The sequence below is a fragment of the Lontra canadensis genome, unplaced genomic scaffold (assembly GCF_010015895.1).
Source record: "Lontra canadensis isolate GAN:19392208 unplaced genomic scaffold, GSC_riverotter_1.0 scaffold23, whole genome shotgun sequence".
Lineage (NCBI taxonomy): Eukaryota > Metazoa > Chordata > Mammalia > Carnivora > Mustelidae > Lontra > Lontra canadensis.
Window position 1 is genome coordinate 2,357,501 of NW_022631017.1, and position 21,609 is coordinate 2,379,109.

A 21,609-nucleotide genomic window follows, 5' to 3' on the forward strand; every position below is an offset into this window, starting at 1 on the left:
AAGCACTAATCATTGTGTTCTTCAAAGCTTAAAAGTGTGAATGTTCTCTACATCATTACTTAATGCTCAGCAGAACCAAGTTTATGTTCAGGAGGGTAAGAAGTCCAAGCCTCTAGGCAAATAGAGACAAAACCTAATAGTGCCCTGAGTCTTACAAGGGGATATTAGGTCCTATCACCAATGACCCCACTCTCCTTCTCCACCTGCATAGACCCAGTTATAACACAATTACATCCAGGAGACAACTACATTATATTTGATATATTATTTCAAGTAAGAAGAATATTACTTGACCTCTAGCTCAGTGTTGGGTGGTAGGATGGGTGAAAGTGTGTGCGGGGGTGGAGGTTCAATCCTGGTTGTATTAGGTTTTTACAAATGATACGGCTTTCCTCCTTTCCCCACCACTTCACATTCGTAGACATATCAGAACACGAGGGACCCGGATCAAGAAACCCCTGAGTGATTTTCATCCACCATACTTCAAAATGAGCTATTCTGACAGAAGTCCTTTGGGGATTTGTATTTAATTTTAATGTATGACAAGATCTTACGAGTCCCTAAAAGTAAAATTATTATAGACGTGTTGTTATATATGAACCCATATATGAAATTGGAATCTTAATAAAACAGATAATCCCTTGCCTCATGAATGTCACATATGGTAATAGTTAAGGCATTTTAATATGTCAAGGTTTTATTAATCTATTGCTACCAAAAAGAATGTTTTTCTACTTCCTCAACCAATTCCTAATTAAAATCTAGGTGTTTTCAGAAATACAGTATTGATTTTTTTTTTCTAGCACATTGGGAAACTGTTCAATAAAATTGTTTTACTCTCCCTTCCCCACGAAAATATTAAATAATCTCTTTAGAAAGGAGGGAGATGGGGGTGCCTGGGTGACTCAGTTGGTTTAATGTCTGCCTTGGGCTCAGGTCATGATCTCAGGGTCCTGGGATCAGCCTCAAGGCATTGGGCTCCCTGCAAATCCAGAAGTCTGTTTCTCCCTCTGTGCCTCCCCCTACTCATGTGCTCTCCCTCTGTCTCTCTCTCGAATAAATAAGTAAAATCTTTCAAAAAGAAATGTTTTAGTATTCTCAAAAACTATCTACTTATTTGTCTCAAACAACTAGGAACAGTGGTGTCCAAGGAAGTCTAAAGAAGCTAAAGAACATAGAAATTGTTGGAATAACACCCCTGCATAACAGTAAATAAAATAAGACTGTGTTATCCTTTGCATAATATGGCTGGAGACAGAAGGATAGAGGTACTTACAAAGGAGGAAGGAAGAAGACAGGAGGAAGAAAGGCAGGCAAATTTTGGTTAACTAGAACTCAGACTACCAGTCAGCATGAACACAATCGGGGTGACAATTTCAGATAAAAGAATTCATTTTTGTTGTCGTTTTATTTTGTTTTTAAACACCTGTCATTGATTTGGCAAAGCACCGAAAAGGTTCTTGAGTATATATTAGGGTGATCATATGTTCAGCTAAACTCCATGCAGACTCCTAGGCCTACATGTGACCTCACATCCAGAAAAATGACTATGACAGCCTCAGGGGATGTCAGGTGACTACGACAGGAAAATAGCATTTTAGGTAGATTTTCAACAAAAACACTGAAACAAAGCAAAGGCTTCTGATCAACTTCCAATTAACATTGAGTTAGCCAACATATACCATTCCCTAAGGCCCTTATCTGGGGTCAGTTATGATCAGATGAGCACAGGTCCCAGGAAAGGCCAACAAATCATACCCTTTTCCTATTCTGTGTTCCCAGCTGAGGCTTCTATCCACACACAGATGCTGTCCGGACATCCCAGGGTCGGTCCCAGCAAGTGATAAATGTAACAGCAAATCCCATCCAAGTTCCTTGGGTTTCTACCCACCTGGAAGAATTTCATCCCACCAGATGTTCACATAGTCATCTCGGTCAGTTCTTGACTGCTCATGGTAAAATCCCAAAGCATGGAGGATCTCGTGCTCAATGATGGCCTTATAGTCACATCCCTGGCCAATGGAAAGGTTCTGTCCCACGTGATGATCACCAACCTCAGACCAGCACCTTTAAAGAAGAGAAGAGGGAAATTTTCTCCTCATGAACTCTCAAGTGGCTATAATTCATAGGGTTCCAGAACACAAAATTGAAGGAAGTTAGGTTTGATTAGAAAAAGAAATTATCAATACCATTCTCATAAGCTAACAGTTCAAAATAAGGGACTGGTTAAATGAACAACATTTCCTAAAGGGAATAATAAGTAGAATTTTAAAGTGGTGGTCCATGGGTCCATGGGTGGCTCAGTGGGTTAAAGCCTCTGCCTTCGGCTCAGGTCATGATCTCAGGGTCCTGGGATCAAGCCCAGCATTGCACTGGGCTCTCTGCTCAGCAGGAAGCCTGCTTCCTCCTCTCTCTCTGCCTGCCTCTCTGCCTACTTGTGATCTCTCTGTCAAATAAATAAATAAATTCTTAAAAAAAAAAAGTGGTGGTCCATTATAGAAGTAATAATATACTCAGAGGCAAATCAATCCTAATAATGCACCAAGCAGAAAGATGTAAAAATTAGCATTCCTTCTCACCTTCACAAGCCCAAAGGGCGTTCTACAGAATAACATATTGTTTTGTACCACAATATTAAGTTGTCTCTGGGTGGTGGCTATGGTTGATTTAAATTTTCTCCTTTATACTGAAATGAATTTCCAAATTACCTACAGTGAACAGGTGTAAGGTTTATGATCATGAAAAAGAACCTCATTAAAGAAGCAAGTCCATTTCTTTGGCTATTAGCCGATGCACGGCGCTCTGAAAGCACAGAGCTGGCCACCTATCATTTCTGAAAGGCTCGGGCCAGAAGGACCCCATCACTTCCCACAGAAGACAGTAGACTCAGGAGCTCCTGGCGGATTCTCCACATTCTTCATAGTGCAGCCTCTTGCCTCCTTTATTTCCTAACTATTTTTTTGTCTTTTTTCATGAATCCATCTTTCCTCCTCCATTAAGCAAATCTGAAGCTTCCCACGAACTGTTTCCTCATCTGCTTTAAGTTGTGGAAGAGGATCCATTCTCAAACCAGTGCTCAACAGAATCATTAAATGTGACCAATGGATTCCAAGTTCTTTGGTGACAATCACATTGTCTTACCTGAGTTTTCCCAGAGATTATTAATATCATATGCCTTCAAATGCTAATGGATCTAACTTTTACTCAAAGGCATATCTTAATTATCTTCTAACAATATTTTGAGGGGTAATTTACATACCATGAAATTCAGCAATTTTAAGAATACAATCAATGATCTTTTGTAACTTCACTGAGCTAAGCAAACATCACAGCCATCAGTTTGCCTCTCTGACAGTGGCATTTCATTACCAAATCGGTCGACTCTGAGATAGCCAAAGTCCAGACAAAGCACTTACTATTTATCTTTTTATAAAAAGCATCCCTCCTCCAAAGGAAACGTGTAAGTTGCAAAAATGCCACAACTCTGCAGCTTTCAGTCTTTTCCCTTGTCTTTCTAAAAAAGCCCCGTTAACTTACCATTTCCAGCACCTTAGCCCTGAAGAGTTTGGGACCAGTTTAGGGCAGTTTATTGCCCCAGACCATCTTCCTGCCCTTTCCCTTCTCCTAACTTACATATAACAGAGACACCTCCTGGCCACGGGCAGTCAGAATCTCCCAGACTCAGGGTTTCCAGCCAACGTCCCTCAAAGCTGACCTACCCCTTCATCAAGTACTTGGGGATTGAGTTACAAACTAAAAAGAAGCCCTGAGAATTTTACTAGGAAAAAGAGAACTTTTAGAGAGTGATCTCATTAGCTTCATTTTATTTTTAACAGAAAAAGAAAAGAAAAGAAAAAGTGGTAGCTAAAAATGGAAATAAAAATGTTAAGAAAATGAAGGGTTTTTTTCCCTGAAATCCTAAGTAAATAATTAAAGGCTTTGGTACTTTCTACAAGCACAAAGGTTGCCAAGGAACAAGATGAAAAGGTAAAAAACAGAGAACCTCTAAAATCAGTGCACTTGGCAAGGCCCAAGGTATACTTTACATGTTTTTTCTTCACATAAAAAGAAACTGTGCAAATACTGTTGGTTATCTTCACTTACGTAACCCAAAGGAACCTCAGCACATGTCCAGAAACATATTCACTATCTTACTCCTAAAGTGGTTCTCCTGGCAACATTCCCAATCGGTGAATAAAGTTACCACTCGCCCATCACTGAATCAAAAAATCAGAGATTTCTTTGATTCCTCTTTCTTCTTAACCCCTCATGTAGACAGGCAGACAGCTTTTGAGAAGTCTCCCTGTTTTCATAGTTCTGAAATCCATTCACTCCTCTTCATTTCGACTGCCTCTTCATCTGTGTGGGTCCCCTTTTCTTTCTGTCCTGGACAACTGAGACATTCTTTCATTGGTCTCCTGCCACCACTCATGCCCATACATCAATTCTTTTTCCACTGTTGCTAGAGTAATCTTTCTAAAATGGAAACCTGAACATATAACGAATGAGTCATGCCCTAAACGGTGGATTCCCTCACACATGGTTTGTCTTTTACCAGACTCCTGGTTATCATCCTGGTTCCATGGCTCACCCCTCTGCCTCTTACACACTCAGAACTGAATGAGTTCTCCAAGTAAGCCAGATTCGTGTCTAGGTTTGTTTTCCCCTTCTGTCTCTCTCTTCCTCTTTTTCTTCCTTCTTCTTCCTTCCCCTTCTCTCTTCTCTCCCTCTCTTCCCATCCCCCATTCTGTCCTTCCCTTTCCTCTGCCTCCCTGTCCTCTTACAGCCCATGCACTCCCTTCACTGTGTATAACTATTTACTCGTTGTTTCTCCACCGCTCCCAAGTGCCTGCTCTAAACCTTGTGAGGTCTAAGACCGTCTCTTGCTTCTTTGTGTCCAGAGATGGGCACACTTCCTGGCACTTTGTAGCTGTACAAAAATTTCATTTGTAATAAGAGTCTGAGCCAAGAAAGCAATTACTCAAGTAAGTAAAGGTACTTGACCTTTATCTAAGTGATGATCACAACTTAACTTTGTTACTACTATTTTTGGCATTTTTTTTTCTTAAGAGCCTAAATCATGTGCTAAGTTCCTTCCTCTTCTGTGTTATACATCCATGATGAACAAAAATGCTGACAGAACTAGACAACCAAATCCTGGCAACTTCTAGAGGCAGTGTGGGGAACTGCAGCAGGAGGAAATGTCTCCAGGTGGGCCTTAAAGACACACACATTTGCAGTCACAGCTGGTGGTCACTTGGCTTCCCAACCCCATCTAGCCCAGGTTCGTTGACATAAATATCACTGAAAAAAAAAAGAGCTTCTTTCTTGATATACCCTTTATTTCTCCTGGGAAATAAATAACTACACACTACATCTAGAGCTTTTCAAAGAGGTCTAGCCAACAACGCACCATAATTTAAACAAGTGCCATAAAAAAGACTGTATAATTTATACTTTAATACACCTGACTTAGAAGAAAAAGTACTATAATTTAAAACATGACCTAAACCCAGGAAAAAAATTGAAATGAATCTTCCTAGACCCAGAGGTATCAAAAAAAAAAAAAAAAAAAAAACCCTCATTCTCCATCTAGATCATTAAAAACATTACAGACTTTAAAAACTCACAGAGAAAGATTTGATTTTGCTTTTAGTTTCTTTCCAGTTTCTTCTTTTGAAAGGCATGTATCACTTTTATAAACAGAAAGAGGTATGACTACTACACACTTCGTAAAATTTCATTCTTACCCTTCAAACTTCTGAAATATGATGTATGAGCTTTCTCCTTCATAGGGCTTGAAATCCACACAGGACTTGAGGCGGAACATTTCAAAGGCATAAAGAATGGCTCCTTTGGCATTCAGCCCTGCAGAAATCAGTAAAAATATCAACGAGCATTACTTAGATCTTAGATAATATACATAACATAGTTGGAGAAAATCTTGCCAGCACATGAAATCCACAGAGGTCCAGGATATATTTTTTGGTAGTAAGCAGATTCTTTGGAAACTAAAACTATAAAACTAGTCACATATATAAACATTATTTATGACCTTTAAATACACAATGTTAATATACTAACAAAGCAAGAATATACTTGTGTGTGTAGCTGAACAAAATTATGAACTCACTTCCTCATTTCTTCCCTTCCCCTTCCCAACTCAAGGGGAGATCCTGAGGGCACTGCCCCAGCAGAGTTAAGCCACAGAGAAGACAGAAGGGACTGCAAGCCATTTCTCTCTCCCGAGTGAATAAAGCATCCAGAGAGAAGCAGTGAGAATGGGTGTACACCAATCTAAAAAGATACACCCTCTTGCGGGTGGAAGAGAGCAGAGATTAGAGAGGTGTACGGGGTCTGAAGGCACCTGGAGCACAGATGGAATGTCACCCTGTTTCCCTGCGAGACCCCTGGGGAGATGGCAAGACTACACAGGTAGCCCTGAAAACAACCTTGGAAAAGATTTTTATGACTCAGTCTTGGATCCAAAGCAGCAGAAGCCTAATGGATCTGAAGTGTCTAGAAGGGTAGATGCTTACCAGTAACCTGTAGGTTAGGACCAGTGACCAAAGATCAAATGTCTTTTCTTTCCCCTAACATGCACGTGCCGTGGCATTGCACAAGACAAGCGTGGGGTGGGAGGAAAGATACTCCAGAGGAACAGAGATTACGTTTCACTTAGTATGTGGTTTTGTTTTGTTTTTTTTCCCTCCCATCAACTCACTGAAGGTGGAACTCTAAGTTGAAATTTAAGCTCAGTTATATAAAGTTAAATTGTATTTGTTGTATGTTTGGTTTTGTGCACTCTCTCAAAGAGTTTATAATTCTTGGCAGTTTACCAAGTACTTACTTTATTTTTTCCTGGCCCTTATTTCATTTAATAAACCATGAAATTGGCGATTCCATAGTTCGGATGTCATAGAATTATACTAAGGTCATTAAATAAATCAGTAGAATGATCAGTAAATGACTTGTGGACACAACATGGGTAACAACAAGAGTATGCATTAGGCCTACTGAAAGACTTTTATGAAATTTTACCTATTCTTTGTGGCATCTAGAATATGAATATTTATACCCAAGACAGATTAATTGTCACAAAAGTTTAAGAAAAAAGACTAGAGACAATGTAACTGGGGCAAAATATTTGCAAAATACAAATCTGACAAAAGACTTGTGTCTAGAATATATAAAAAACTACAACTCAAAGGAAAATAGACAAATTTTTTTAATGGTCAAACTATTTAAACCGGTATTTCACAAAGGAAGACATACAAATGACCAATAAGCAAACAAAAAAGAAAGTGAAACAACAATAAGTAAACTAAAACAATCATTAAATACCACTACATGTCCACCAACATGGCTAAAATTGAAAAGATTAACAACAACGAATATTGGCAAAGATGTGTAGTAAATGAACTTTCATTCATCGTTCATGGAAGTTTGTAAAATGGTACAAGCACTTTGAAAGAGATCCAACACTAAACCTACCTCTATATTATAACCCAGCAATTTCACTTTAGATGTTTACACCAGAGACATAAAAACATATATTCAAAACGGGAACGTACAGGAATGTTCATAGTAGCTTTAGTCATAATAACTCAAGCACAGAATCAACCCAAGTGGCTATCACTAGGGGATCAGTTGAACACGCTGTGATATTCTGTATTCAAGCAATGGAATACCACTCAATAATAAGAAGGAACAAATTACTGATCTCCACAACACTGGTGAATCTCGAAAACATTTTACTGAATAATCAAAAAAGGAATAAAAAATGATTCTATTTATATGAAATTCTAAAACAGGCAAAACTCACCTATGATTAAAACAATGAAAAAGTTATTTCTGGAAGGGTGAAAGTACTATGAAAGAAGGTGGGAGAAATTTCTGGGATAATAAAAGGGCTCCATATCTTAATAGGAGTTGTATGAATATTTTTACATTATATAAGTGTAATGTATAAATTATAAGGTGTCTAAATATTTTAAAGCTCATTGAACTGTACATTTAAGACTCCATGCATTTTACTGTATGTATATTTTACATTAAAAAGAACCATAAACAAACATTAAACTTTAGTTAAAGATACATATGCTGCAGTGTTTGGGATAAGGCACACTGGTCCATGAAATTTACTTTGAAATGTGTCAGGAACAGAATGTATTGATAGAAGGATACAAGGATGGACAGGATGGTTCCATAAGATAGAGCAAATGTAGCAGAATGATGTTTGTATAATGTAGGTTGATGAGTACACGAGTGTTCACTGCACAGTTGTTTTATATATTTAAAATTTTTCATAATAAAATGTGGAAAAGAAAAAGACAATAATTACAAACTTTAAAGAAGAGGAAAATACCTGTTAAATTCTATTTCCAGTGGGGGGGGAAAAAAAAAAAATGCCCTTCAAAATGAAGGCAACAAAGAAGTTATTTTGGAGAAAGAAGAGAATTTGTCACCAACCGTTTTAATCTATAAGAAATGCTAAAGGAAGGGGCATCTGGGTGGCTCAGTCAGTTAAGCATCCAACTCTTAATCTAGCTCAGGGCTTGATCTCAGGGTTGTGAGTTCAAGCCCCATGTTGGGCTCCATGCTGGTTATGTAGCCTACTTAAAAAGAAAAAAAAATATATTGCTAAAGGAAGTTCTTTAGGCTAAAGAGAAATGACACCACATAGAAACTTAAATCTCCAGGAAGAGTGAACAACACCAGAAATTCCAAGTATAAAAGTAAATATAAAGACTACTTTTCTTCATTAATCACATTAAGTGACAACTGATTAAAGCAAAAAAATGATAACATTATTATGAGGTTTATAAAATATATAGTTGAAAAATATAAGCCAACAATAGTACAAAAGAAAGGGTTATAAATGGAATTATAGTGGTGTAAAATGCTTACATTTTATGCAAAATGGCATAATATTAAGTCTAAGTACACTGTCACATGTTAAGGTTACAAATTGTAATCCCTACAGCAAAACCTTTCAAAATAATACAAAGGGATTGAGCTAAAAAGCCACTACAAGAACCAAATGAAATATTAAATTGTTGGATCTAACCAAAAGAAGCCAGAAAAAGAAGAAATAAAAGAAAAATAGAAGACAAATAATAACTGACAGTTCTAAAACAAACTATATCAATTATTACATTAAATATAAATAAGGGAAGAGAGGAAAAAGTAAAACAGGATGAAACCAGAGAGGGAGACAAACCATAAGAAACTCATAATCTTAGGAAACAAACTGAAGGTTGCTGGAGTGGAGGAGGGTGGGGGGGATGGGGGTAACTGGGTGATGGACATTGGGGAGGGTATGTGCTGTAATAAGCACTGGCTATTATATAAGACTGATGAATCACAGACCTGTACCCCTGAAACAAATAGTACATTATATGTTAATTAATTGAATTCATATTAAAAAAAAATAGAAAAAATTAAAAATTAAAACTTAAAAAAACTGAAAAAAAGTAAATAGACCAAATGTTTCAATTGAAATTCAGAAGTTGATACACTGGATAAAAATGTGGGACCCAGGGGCGCCTGAGTGGCTCAGTGGGTTAAAGCCTCTGCCTTCGGCTCAGGTCATGATCCAGAGTCCTGGGATCCAGCCCCGCATCGGGCTCTCTGCTCAGCAATGAGCCTGCTTCCTCCTCTCTCTGTGCCTGCCTCTCTGCCTACTTGTGATCTCTGTCTGTCAAATAAATAAATAAATAATCTTTAAAAAAAAAAAAATGTGGGACCCAGATATATACTGCCTAAAAAAGAGACATTTTAAATATAAAGACAATGATAGGTTAGGAATAAAAAACTAAAAAAGATACACAGTGAAAACAGTAAGTTTAAAAAAAAGAAAAACTGGTGTAGCTATATTTAAATTAGACACAGTAGACTTCAAAATAAAGAGGATTACCAGACATAAAGAGAAATTTCCCTAAACAATAGGTCAATTTAGCAAGATGATAGAGTAATGTACTTGTCCAAAAGATCAGTTTCACGAAAATGCTAAAGGAATAAATAAACGCACAATTATAGTTATTAACAATTCTCTCTCAGTAGCAGATAAAACTATCCAAAACTCCTTGCAGATAAAAATATTTGAAAAACACAATCACCTTGACCTATTTGACTTGGATAAAATAACACACCCACACCAGCCAAATATAAGTTCTTTTCCAGCACACATGGATCAGTCACAAAGATAGACCACAAAATATGTCTCAGTAAATTTCAAAAGACCAAAATCTTATAGAATATGTTCTCTGACCTCAACAAAATTAAACTAGAAATCAATAATACAATATCTAGGAGCTCTATAGACACTCGTAAATTTAAAAAAATACACTTCTAATTGACCCATGGATTTCAAAAAAATGCAACAGGTATTAGAACATATATAAACTTTAGTGAAGATACAACCATATCAAAATTTGCGGAGAACAGTTAAAGCAGAACTTCAAATAAAATTTACAGCTTTAGATGCCATATTATAACATATTTTATTAGAAAAATGAAAGTTTAAAATCCGTGATATAAATTTCCACCTTTAATCCAAAAAAGAAGAGCAAAATAAACTGGAATTAAGTAGAAGAAAGGAAATAGGGGCGCCTGGGTGGCTCAGTGGGTTAAGCCTCTGCCTTCGGCTCAGGTCATGATCCCAGGGTCCTGGGATCGAGCCCCGCATCGGGCTCTCTGCTCAGCAGGTAGCCTGCTTCCTCCTCCTCTCTCTGCCTGCCTCTTCTCTGCCTACTTGTGATCTCTCTCTCTGTCCAATAAATAAAAATAAAATCTTTAAAAAAAAAAAAAGAAAGGAAATAATAAAGACAAACAAAAAACAACCAAATAGAAAGGAGAGAAGAAAGGGAAAATTAGCAAGTCAAAAGTTACTTCTTTGAAAAGATTAATAAACAAATACACTGCCTAAAAAACAAGAACAAAACAACAAACAAAAAGGAAAGTCACAGACTGAGAGAAATTATTCAAGATATCTATCTACCTATCTCTGACAAAAGACTTCATCCATCGTATATGAAGTTCTTCTACAAATAATGAAAAGACAAACAATACAATAAAAAAAGCATAATAAGAGTTTAACAGACATTCCGTAAAAGAACATACACAAATGACCAATAGCACATGAAAATGTGGGAAATACCATTAGTCATTAGGGAAATGCAAATTAAAATCACAGTGAAATTCCATTTTGTAACCACCAGAATGTCTACAATTAAAAAAGATTAATTCCACCTATGCTATTGAAAATGTGGAGCAAATGGGACATAGCTACATTGCTTGTGAGAGTGAAAAATGGTATAGCCACTTTGGAAAACTGCTTGGCAGTTTTTACTAAGGTTAAACATATACTTGCCATATAATCAAGCAATTCTATTTCTAGACATTTGCTCAAGACAAATAATAATTATATATATATATATATGTAACTTGGCACAACCCAATATCCATCAACTGAAAAATGGATGAACAATTGCCCTATTACTGAGTAGTTAAAAAAAAAAAATTAACTACTGGTCTATAATGATACGGAAAAACATCAAAAACATGTTACACAAAAGAATCCAGATATAAAAGAGTAAACACTGAAGGATTCTATTTATCTATAAATCACGTAACACTAATTGATAGGGAGAAAAATTAGAATGGTAGTGTCTTGGAGAGGAGGGTAGGGATTGGCTGGAAACAATCACATGGAAATTTCCGGAGTGATGGGAGATTGGGTCACATACGTATGTGCATTTATTGAAAGCCATTGACTTTTACACTGAGTTGTGTATTTTACTCTGGGTAAGTTTAATTTTAATTTAAAAATTGTATACAAATATGAAACTCTACAATGTCTGCTTTCTACAATGGTATAGACCCGGGCATCTGCCCTTATTTTAAAACTGAAGGTGATTCTCACGTGGTGCTGAGAACCACCACTGTGTCCTTACTGTTGGTACCTTATTTCAGGCCACCTGTCTTCCATCTTTCTCTCTTCATCAGTCACCAGCGTACAGCTAAAGACACCTGCTACTCAAGTTGGGCCCAGCAGACTGAAAGCATCAGCATCACCTGGGGGACTGTCCAGAATCCGAGACCCCGACGCTGATCTACTCCACAGTTTCAGAAGATCGTCAGGGGAGGCTTACGCACACAAAAGTCTGAGAGGCACAGACCTAATGGCTCACAGAAGCCTGGTGAAGCTTCAACCAAATATTAGGTGAAGGCAAATGTCCGGCACATACTGGCGTGCCTATGTCTTGAAGGAAGGGGGTGCTGGCGTAGGTGCGACAGGCAGGAAGAAAAATTGTAGTGGGGGAAGTACCCTCGCAAAAGTTGACCTTTCTTAAATCACATTCCAGTGAATATGGGTGCTCTGTGAATTGGCAAAGGTGTGGGCAACCCTGGGGAATGGGAATAAAACCTCAAATTTCCGAAAGATTCCAAAAGATTCCAAAAGAGAACAACAGCATTTGTATATATCTAGCTGTCCTCCAAAGAAGGGACCAGCATTACTAACAGTGATGGAAAATATTGAAACATAAGCTGTGCCTCCTGAGGGCACAGCCTCGCAATGCATTAAGATGGAGCCAGCTTGTCCCAGCTTCCCCTCTCCTCTGATTCTCCTGCATCCGTGTGAGATGGGCCTCTCGGGCATTGCCTCATCTGGCTGCCCAGCTGTCAGTCACTAGCTTGGGATCAGCCAGTGTCCATGCATGGCTTTGAATAGTCATTTATTTCTCCCGAGTATTATTCCCAACAATGAGTGAACTATGACTTAACCAGTCCTTCATCGTGAGAGAGAAAAGAATTGAAATTATTAATACTGAGGAACAAGGGCTCCTAGCATGGGAAATATAGATTTTTCTAGCTCTCAAAAGTGTGGAATGTTTGTCTACTAACAAAAGAGGATGAAATCAGGATGCTGAAAATCTACATAGATTCACCCAAACAATTACTTAAAGCGTAAACTTGTCGTGGTTGTGAAGCTAAATTATATTTCATTGCATTTTTGTTCTTTGGGGGCGCTTTTGGTTTTATTCAGACATTAATGTGTTCTGTACTTTTATTTTATTTTATTTTATTTTTTAAAAGATTTTATTTATTTACTTGACAGAGAGATCACAAGTAGGCAGAGAGGCAGGCAGAGAGAAAGAGGAGGAAGCAGGCTTCCTGCTGAGCAGAGAGCCCGATGCGGGGCTCGATCCCAGGACCCTGGGATCATGACCTGAGCCACCCAGGCGCCCCTGTTCTGTACTTTTAAACTTATTATTTGATACTCTGTAACTTTTAAAATTACTATCCGATGCGCTGTATGTCAGACTCGTTAAGTAGCACTGGGTCAATATAAGGTCATGCCTTTCATCCCATGGGATAAAGAATTATCAGGGCTTGGAAACCCCCATACGCATTGGTGTTACTCCCAATCTGAAACCTATGATCTGGAGGAGTGCAGGGGTAGAAGAGCAAAGCCCAAAACTCCTAATTAAAACAATTAATATTACCCAGATTGTCAGCCAGAATGTAAGGAATGGGGAACTTCCACCTGGTGCTAGGGTCTCTCAGGCCATTTCTGGAGTTCTGTGGAAAAAGACAAAGATGACTGGGAAGGTGAGTCCTCTAAGCCCCTTGGCTTCTGTCTTCGCTAAACTTTCACACCACAAACAACCTATCATACAATTCAAACAATAGCATTTGTATTCTGATTGTACCACAATACAACTTCATCACAGACAATTTGGAAACTTCAGAGAAATCATTAAGAACAAAACTTCAAAGATCTGCCATCTCCAAAAACTGAGATTGCCACTTTAAACATATTGGTGCATTTCCTTCTCTCATTCTTCACTTGCTAGGAAAATTGGGTGAACAAGTAATGTAATAATTATAGATTCTTTGTACTGTTTGCTAATTTTCCATCTGTTTTTGTCATCATCAACCAAAGTGGAAGCCCTTGTGGGCACAGATGATAGATTAGGTTCCTTCCTGTCCTCCACAGTGTCTAGCCCAGGGCTGGACACAGCAGAGCCTCCCAGTCATAAAAAACAGCCAGTCCTGAGGCATATTAATTGTGTCCTTGGGAGATACTCACCTGCAGGAGGATATCTCCTTGAAAGAGGTCCAAGCCCGCAGCTAGACACAGATTGAAAAAGAAAGAAAGAAAGAAAGAAAGAAAGAAAGAAAGAAAGAAAGAAAGAAAGAAAGAAATATTTGAACGAGTGTTACTAAATGCATTTCTCATAATAAAATTAATATTTTCCATTTCCAAACTTTTCATTGTTAATCTTTGGTCAACGTCTTTTCCAAATAATGCTAAATTCCCTCTGAGTAAATGTAAATAGCCCACCAATATCATGTATTTCCACATCCTCTGTCTTCATTTTGGAATAAGAAAACTTGTCCAAGAATCTTAAAAGTAAGAAGTGAGTTAGGAGGGATCTTTTTGATCATCGACTCCAAACCTCTTGTACTTTAGGGGGGCACAAGGGAGTCTTGAGACAAGAAGTAATGCAAGGGGTCATCAGCAGTTGAGTGGGCTTGAGAACTCCTGACCTCCTATCCAGTGCCCTTTCTGCTATCGTTCCATCCTTCTTTGTGACTCTAAGTAAATGGGTTGGTTTTGCCCTGTCCCGTGAAAAAACAATGGTACCCTCTAAAAGCCAAGTTCGAGATAATGCCCTTGCAATAAAGACCAGGCAAATATGGATGGATCCACTCAAACTGTATCTCCAGATACCTGCTATCAGGAGCTTAGCATGATAAACTTTCTCCCTTATGGTATTCCTTGATTCTGGCCTCATAGTGTTTTGCAAATAGAATTCTTAAAAGGGAAGATCCTTGTGGGAAAAATTTATGAGCATTTAAAAGAATGTCTCTTTTTATGACATCCCTCATGTTTGACAAACAACCTTCCCTGTAAATCACAAAGTACTTCAAACAAGGTCAGGGGATTGCACTTAATTCTGAGAACAGCACCTGATTTACAGTGGGGAAATCTAGCTAAAGAATTATCACCACAGCCTCACGTGGTAACAGAGGTACCGTTTGGCCAAGCTGATGGCTCATTCATGGTAAATGACATCATTGGGGTTTTAGGTCTTAGGAGAAATCATGGTTTCCCTTGCTAATGACTAATTAAGGTATCATGATCCCTTTGCTCATGCCCTTATTTCTTAAGCTCCATAAACCTCACCTATGTACATGAAAATGGCACAATTAAACAAAAACAAATGCCCCATGGGCATTAGGACACAGGTTTTGAATTGTCTTTTCAGTAGGAGTAATACATACTAGTCTATCCATACTCGGGCTCAGGCTTGCCATGAACAAACATGCATTTTCTGACACAGGCCTGGTTTAGGAATGGAGGTGATAGCTGGGCTCTTCTAGAGTGCCGTGAACAAGCTCATTTAGACCTTGGCCCCCAGGTTGGTCAGTGTAGATGGGGTCATGGAAGGGTAAGAGAGTGCTGCAGTTGGTGGGGGGGGAAGCACATCCTAAAGAAGTACATATCCGCTAAAAATAAGCCTCAGGAGGGGTGCCTGTGTGGCTCAGTCAGTTAGTTGGGCATCTGACTCTTGTTTCGGCTTGGGTCATAATCTCAGAATTGTGGGATAGAACCCCTGTCCCTGGACCCTGCTCTCTCTCCCTCTGCCCACCCCACCCCCCAGTTCACCTGCAAGAGTACATATGCACTCTCTTTCTAAAGAATAAAAGAATTTTCTTTTAGGATTTTATTTATTTATTTGACAGACAGAGATCACAAGTAGGCAAAGAGGCAGGCAGAGAGAGAGGAGGAAGCAGGCTCCCCGCTGAACAGAGAGGCCAACGCGGGGATCGATCCCAGGACCCTAGGATCATGACCTGAGCCGAAGGCAGAGGCTTTAACCCACTGAGCCACCCAGGTGCCCCTAAAGAATAAAAATTTTTTAAAAAGAAGACTCAGGAGAATCACTAACCAGTTTGCTCAGGCAGCATATACTTATTAAGCTCCTACTATGTGCTAGACTTCGGTCTACATACTAGGGATATAGCAGAGAATAAAACAAAGCCTTCACGAGTTGACATTCTTGACCGGAAAGGGAGGAGAGACAAATAAATAAATGTTAAGTAGCAGATAGTGTAACAAGCAATAATAATTTTAAAAAGAACAGTAAAGGAGAAAAGTGGTGAGAGTTAGGGAGTTTGATATTTTATAAAGGGTGGTCAGGGAAGTTCCTTGGAGAAGGTGGCATTGAAGCAGAAATCTGATGGAATGGGGAATAAAGGAAGAGTACGGAGGGCAAAGGCAACAGCAAATAGAAATGAGGCAGGGGGCCCCTGGGGGGCTCATTCCTTTAAGTGACTGCCTTTGGCTCAGGTCATGATCCCAGAGCCCAGGAATCCATCTCAGTAGGGAGTCTGTTTCTCCCTCTCCCTCTTGTTTTGTGTCTTTTCTCTCTCTCCCTTCCTCAAATAAATAAATACAATCTAAAAAAGAAGAAGAGGAAGAGGAGAGGGAGGGGAAGGAGGAGGAGGGGAGAGGGGAGGAGGGGGAGGAGGGAAGGGGTGGAGGAGGAGGAAGAGAAAAGAAATGAGGCCCGAAAGCCTTAGAGCAACATTCCAAACTTTAGCATAAGAATCTCCTGAGAGCTTGTTAAACCCAGACTGCTGACCCCCACCTTCAGGGTTTTTCAAGTCAGCAAGTCTGGGACAGGGCCCAAGAATTTTCACTTCTAACCAGTCTCCCGTGATGCTGATGCTTCCAGTGGGGAGGGGAGAGAGACACACTGAGAACCACCTTTGTAGAGGAACAGCTAGGAGATCAGGGTGGCTGGAGAGCCCAAGTAAAGAGGGGAGAGAGCAGTAAGAAGTGAGATCAGGGTCAGCTCATCTCAAACTTTAATGTACAGGGAATCAGCTGGGGTCCATCAACATGAAGGTGCTGAGATGAGACCAAAGATTCTGTATTTCTAGGAAACTCTTGGGTGGTACAGGTGAAACTGACCTGTGGAACACACCTTGGGAATTAAGGTTCTAGGGCCTTTGTTCTGCACTGGAAGAGATGTCAGTCAGCACTGGCCAGTGATGGAAGACTGGAAGATTGGATAAGAGAAGTGACATGGCCTGAATCCTACCAGAAGAAATGCTCTGCCTACTCTGAGCCATAGCCTGCGTGGGGTGAGGGCAGAAAGGCAAGACCAGTTACGAGGTTGCCAGACGTGGCCAGACCAGATGGCTTGGAAAGGAACAGGAAAAGAGAAAGTGCTGAGCAGTCACAACCCATGATATAATTTGATGTTAGATCTAATATCATTTGCTGATAGATGGCGTGTATCTTGAGAGGAAAATAAGACTCAGAGGTTCTGAGCCTCCGGATCTAGAAGGGGGGAATTGCTTTTACTGAAATGAAGACTGAAAGCCACAGTCCTTGGCTAGAGGCTAAATTGTGAGGCATGGAGAGAAGAAGAGGAAAAGGTAACAATTCCCTCTCTTTGATTTTCCCTGAACAGTTTTTATGATATAGGAACTGGCTATATGGCCAACCCTAAGAATTGTGGAAGCTGGATTGGAATGACCTAAAAAAGAGAAAAAAACCCACATAGTAAAATTTCTTCATTAGAGTCACAACGCAGAAGAAGCATTAACAATGGCTCTAAGGTAAAAAAAAAAAAAAAAAAATTACTTGGTCTAGACAAATAAGGATGAGATCAGGAAAACTCTCATTCTAATCCCAACCCAGTTTTAAACTCTCAGATCCTCTCAAATCCATATATGCCTTGATTGCCTGACACTAAAAACAGATCATTTGAAGCCTGGCCGAAGACTTGGGGTCCATTCACCCATTTACCTTACCAAACTATTTCTTTAAAACCATTTCAAGATTTTCCAATTATGTATCATGGAGCCTGCCTTCCCTGTAAATGGGACAAAGTCAAAGAAATTCTACCCTTAGGTATGGATTTTTTCAGTTTTGTAGTCCTCCAATAGCACTGAGTTGAATCAGAAGACCTGGAGTGAGCCCCATCACTGCCATCTAGGCAGATCACCTCAACTACAATTCCTTGTATATATTCCTATCCCTTCCTTCCTGCAGAATGAAAACAGCCCTTACTCTATGGTAGTATTTGACAAATAAACATGCAATTGATAATAAAGCTTTTGTAGACCATATGGTTTTTAAGATCATGACTATGTTTGCAGCTTGCTAATCCTAACCAAATATACCCAGAATGTAAAGTCTTCTCCCTCATTTTGAAAACAGGATGAGAGAGAAAAGAGATGATAACCCAGCTTCTCTCTCCTCTCAGTAATGGAGCAGATCGATGGAATTCTTCAAGAAAAATGTTTGTAGACAAGACATTGAAATGGAAACACATTTACAACCTTCCCTAAGTCCTGAGCAAGCAGGTGTTAATGAATATGATGCACCAGTAGAGGGGCTAGGGCTTCCCTCCACTAAATATAACCTTAGCATATATTACACATGTATACATACATACATATGCATGTGTATATGTAGCAAGTGAAATAATCATCCACTTTTCTTTTTTTTTTTTTTTTTCAAAATAGAAACAGGAAAATCAACGTTTTTTTTTCTGAGTAGTCTTTTTTTTTTTTTAATTTATTTGACACATAGAGAGAGAGAGACAAATCACAAGCAGGCAGAGAGGCAGGCAGAGAGAGGGGGAAGCAGCTCCCTGATGAGCAGAGAGCCCAATGTGGGGCTTGATCCCAGGACCCTGAGATCATGACCTGAGCCGAGGCAGAGGCTTAACCCACGGAGCCACGCAGGTGCCCCGAAAATCAACATTTTTATAAACAAAAATCATGTGATGCATTTCTAGATCCATGGAACACTCACTAGTTCCTCTAGAAAATTTGTTCTAACCATCATTCTCTTTCCACATTTCCATTTTTCAGAAACTGCAAATTCTAATGAAGTACCAATACATATTTCTCCCTTAAAGTTACCCAATACTCTATCATGAAGGTAAGAGCTTTACAGCAATTGTAGCACAAGATTTAAAAGTATTTCAAAGCATTAGTAAGGCAAAAATTGAACCCACCTAAGTTGATTTCTGAAATATCCTTCTGCTCATGAAACTCTTCATCATGTTCTGTTAAAAGTAGGAAACAAATTGTTATTAATCTTGATGAACGAAAGAAAGTTCAGAAAACACTCTATGCATTTCAGTTGATTCTTACCATTTCCTTTAGAGAGATGATTAATCTGGAAGAGAATGAACATACAGAAAATATGTAACATATACTTGAATTAATATTTCTAAATATCCAGAAAAGCAGAACTCTACTTACTGATACAGCTGCTATGTGGGCAACAAACAAGATGAAAGAGAGAACACAAGTGAATTTCATCCAAACCATTGTTGCGAATGAACAGACTCGCCAAAGACAAAGACACCTTGTGATAAATGCTTTTTGGACCTTGCCCTGGCTGTCATCTTAGAAACTTTGACCTCCCATATATACCGTGGCATTAAAAAAAGTAACCAAAGAAAATGTCATTGACCCTTTTAAGGACAGATATCAAGTTTAACATAAAATCTCAAGCTCCCCAGACTGGGAAAGTTTTAAAAAGGTTAATGCTGAGATGAGCATATAAAATCAGTAACGTTTCTGCACACCAGCAATAACATTCCTTGACAGCATCAAAAACTGCTCGTATAACAGATAAAATAACCATTTCACAATAGAAATAAAAATAGTCTATAAAATAACCATAAAGTATTTAAGGCCAATAAAGAATGAATAAACACTTTATGGGAATATTTTAAGGGGATTGTCAAAGGACATAAAAAAGAAAAAATGTCAGTTCAAATGCAAATGAAGTGCTACCTCAAACTCAGATTGGCATAAATGAAGAAGGCTGGCCATACCAAGTGTCAACAAGAATGGGAGGGAACAGGAAATCTTACATACTGCCAGTAGACCAGCCATCTGATGCTATCCTGTAAATTGAAATGTGCATAGTTTATAAGTTAAAAAGGCGACTTCCAGGTATATACCCTAAAGAAATACACACATATGTATATAAAGTACCATATAACATATTCATCGTGGTATTTTTTTTTTAATAGTAAAGAACTAGAAAAATGTATTCATACTGGAAGAAAAGAATAGGGTATACTCAGTCGTGCACAGATAAATGTTCAACAATCAGTTCTCAGAGGGAGCAAGCCCTTATATGTAGTGTTTGCTGATTTCCAGGGTGTAAAGGCCTCCACTGTGGTCAATTTCAAGCTACCAATGTCATGTTACTGAATGTGGGCTGGAAAGAGGTGTGCACTATGGGCCCTGCCTGCCCAGCATGATACTGCATGTACTTATACACCCTCCTACTCTTGCACACAAGAAGTATGAGAGTCTGCAGTATCAGGGCAATCTTCAAGGTCCAGGCCCTGCCTGTCTCCACCTCAAACCTACTGTGTAGCCAGATGGGCCAGTCCTGTGGTCAGAAGAGCACTTTCTGTCAGAAAAGCATTTCCCGAGGCAGAACGTGGGGCTTCCTGAGCTATAAAATAGGAGGCATGACAGCCAGAGGCTCACCTCGAATCAGCTGAGGAGATCTGCGATGGCTTCCTTTCCACTATAGCCACAAACCGTGAGGTTGTAAGAGGGTGTAGAGAGCCATCTCCCACGATCTCCAACCAACGGGAAGCCACCAGTGTTCTTCAAAAGAACCTGAACTTGCCCAACACCTAACAGGGCTTATGTCAGCAAATACTATCTTAATGATTAAAAAATGGTTGGGGACGGACTTGATGAACATCAACTTCATGAGAATAAATGGCTCTAAGTATATGGGAGGAACACCCAGGAGACCTTTAGTTCTTAAATGTAATTGAAAGAATGGATATCGTTCTTTCTGGAGCCAGGAAGTAGGGGTTTAGGACTTTGCTGTTTTGTTTTCTAAAGAAAAGGGCAACACTCTTGCCTTGGTACCTTCCTGCTTAATCTCAGACTTTAGTTCTTCAAACAGGCAGTCGAGGGGCTGTTGAATTCTCTCCACCTTTCCCTGCCCCCTGATACGCTTTTATCTTCCTTCCCAAATTTACCTGAATGATAAACTATAGCAACAGCTTTGGAGTCAGATGGACAGGAATTTAAATCTCACTTCTGCTGCTCACCAGATGGGCGGTTTTGAGCACCTGCTTTCCTCATGTAAATTGGGTAGTGGTGCCTATTTAATGGGATTAGTATAAGGATTCAGTGAGATAACCAAAGGAAAACACAGGTGCAAGAGACAGAGGAAAGTTTGGGCAAATATAGCTCTTTCTGTCCATGCACACTGCCTTCTGGCAAAAGACAGGCAAGAAGAACACCGTGCTCAGCACACTTCTTACTCAGCCAAACGTCCACTAATGGGATCATAGGTCTTCAACAAACATAACCTGCCCCAGGTGATTTTCATTTATGATCTTGACTCTGGGTGTTAATTAGTTACCAATGATTTGCAATCCTAGGCACTTTATGTCCCAGGGTATCCAGTGAGCAAGGCTGGAGTCTTAAGTCCTGGGTTTGAAGAGTTTATGGCTTTGCAGTTCAAAGATAGATTAGGGACTCCATGGGCCAGGGCCAGGTTTTATTTTCTGTACCTGC

General features: G+C 39.2%; 1 protein-coding gene across 1 annotated transcript in view; it reads right to left on the reverse strand.

Annotated features, from left to right (window-relative positions):
• The window catches only part of MEP1A (meprin A subunit alpha), a 36,765-nt gene extending 17,391 nt beyond the window's left edge, over positions 1-19,374 (reverse strand). The window contains exons 1-7 of the mRNA XM_032861991.1: positions 19,306-19,374; positions 19,195-19,219; positions 19,056-19,106; positions 14,099-14,139; positions 13,512-13,587; positions 5,751-5,868; positions 1,892-2,067 (exon numbers count right to left, since the gene is read on the reverse strand). Coding sequence (XP_032717882.1) covers positions 1,892-2,067; positions 5,751-5,868; positions 13,512-13,587; positions 14,099-14,139; positions 19,056-19,106; positions 19,195-19,219; positions 19,306-19,374 — 556 coding nt within the window. The remainder of the gene's footprint in view (positions 1-1,891; positions 2,068-5,750; positions 5,869-13,511; positions 13,588-14,098; positions 14,140-19,055; positions 19,107-19,194; positions 19,220-19,305) is intronic.
• Between the last annotated feature and the right edge of the window lie 2,235 nt (positions 19,375-21,609).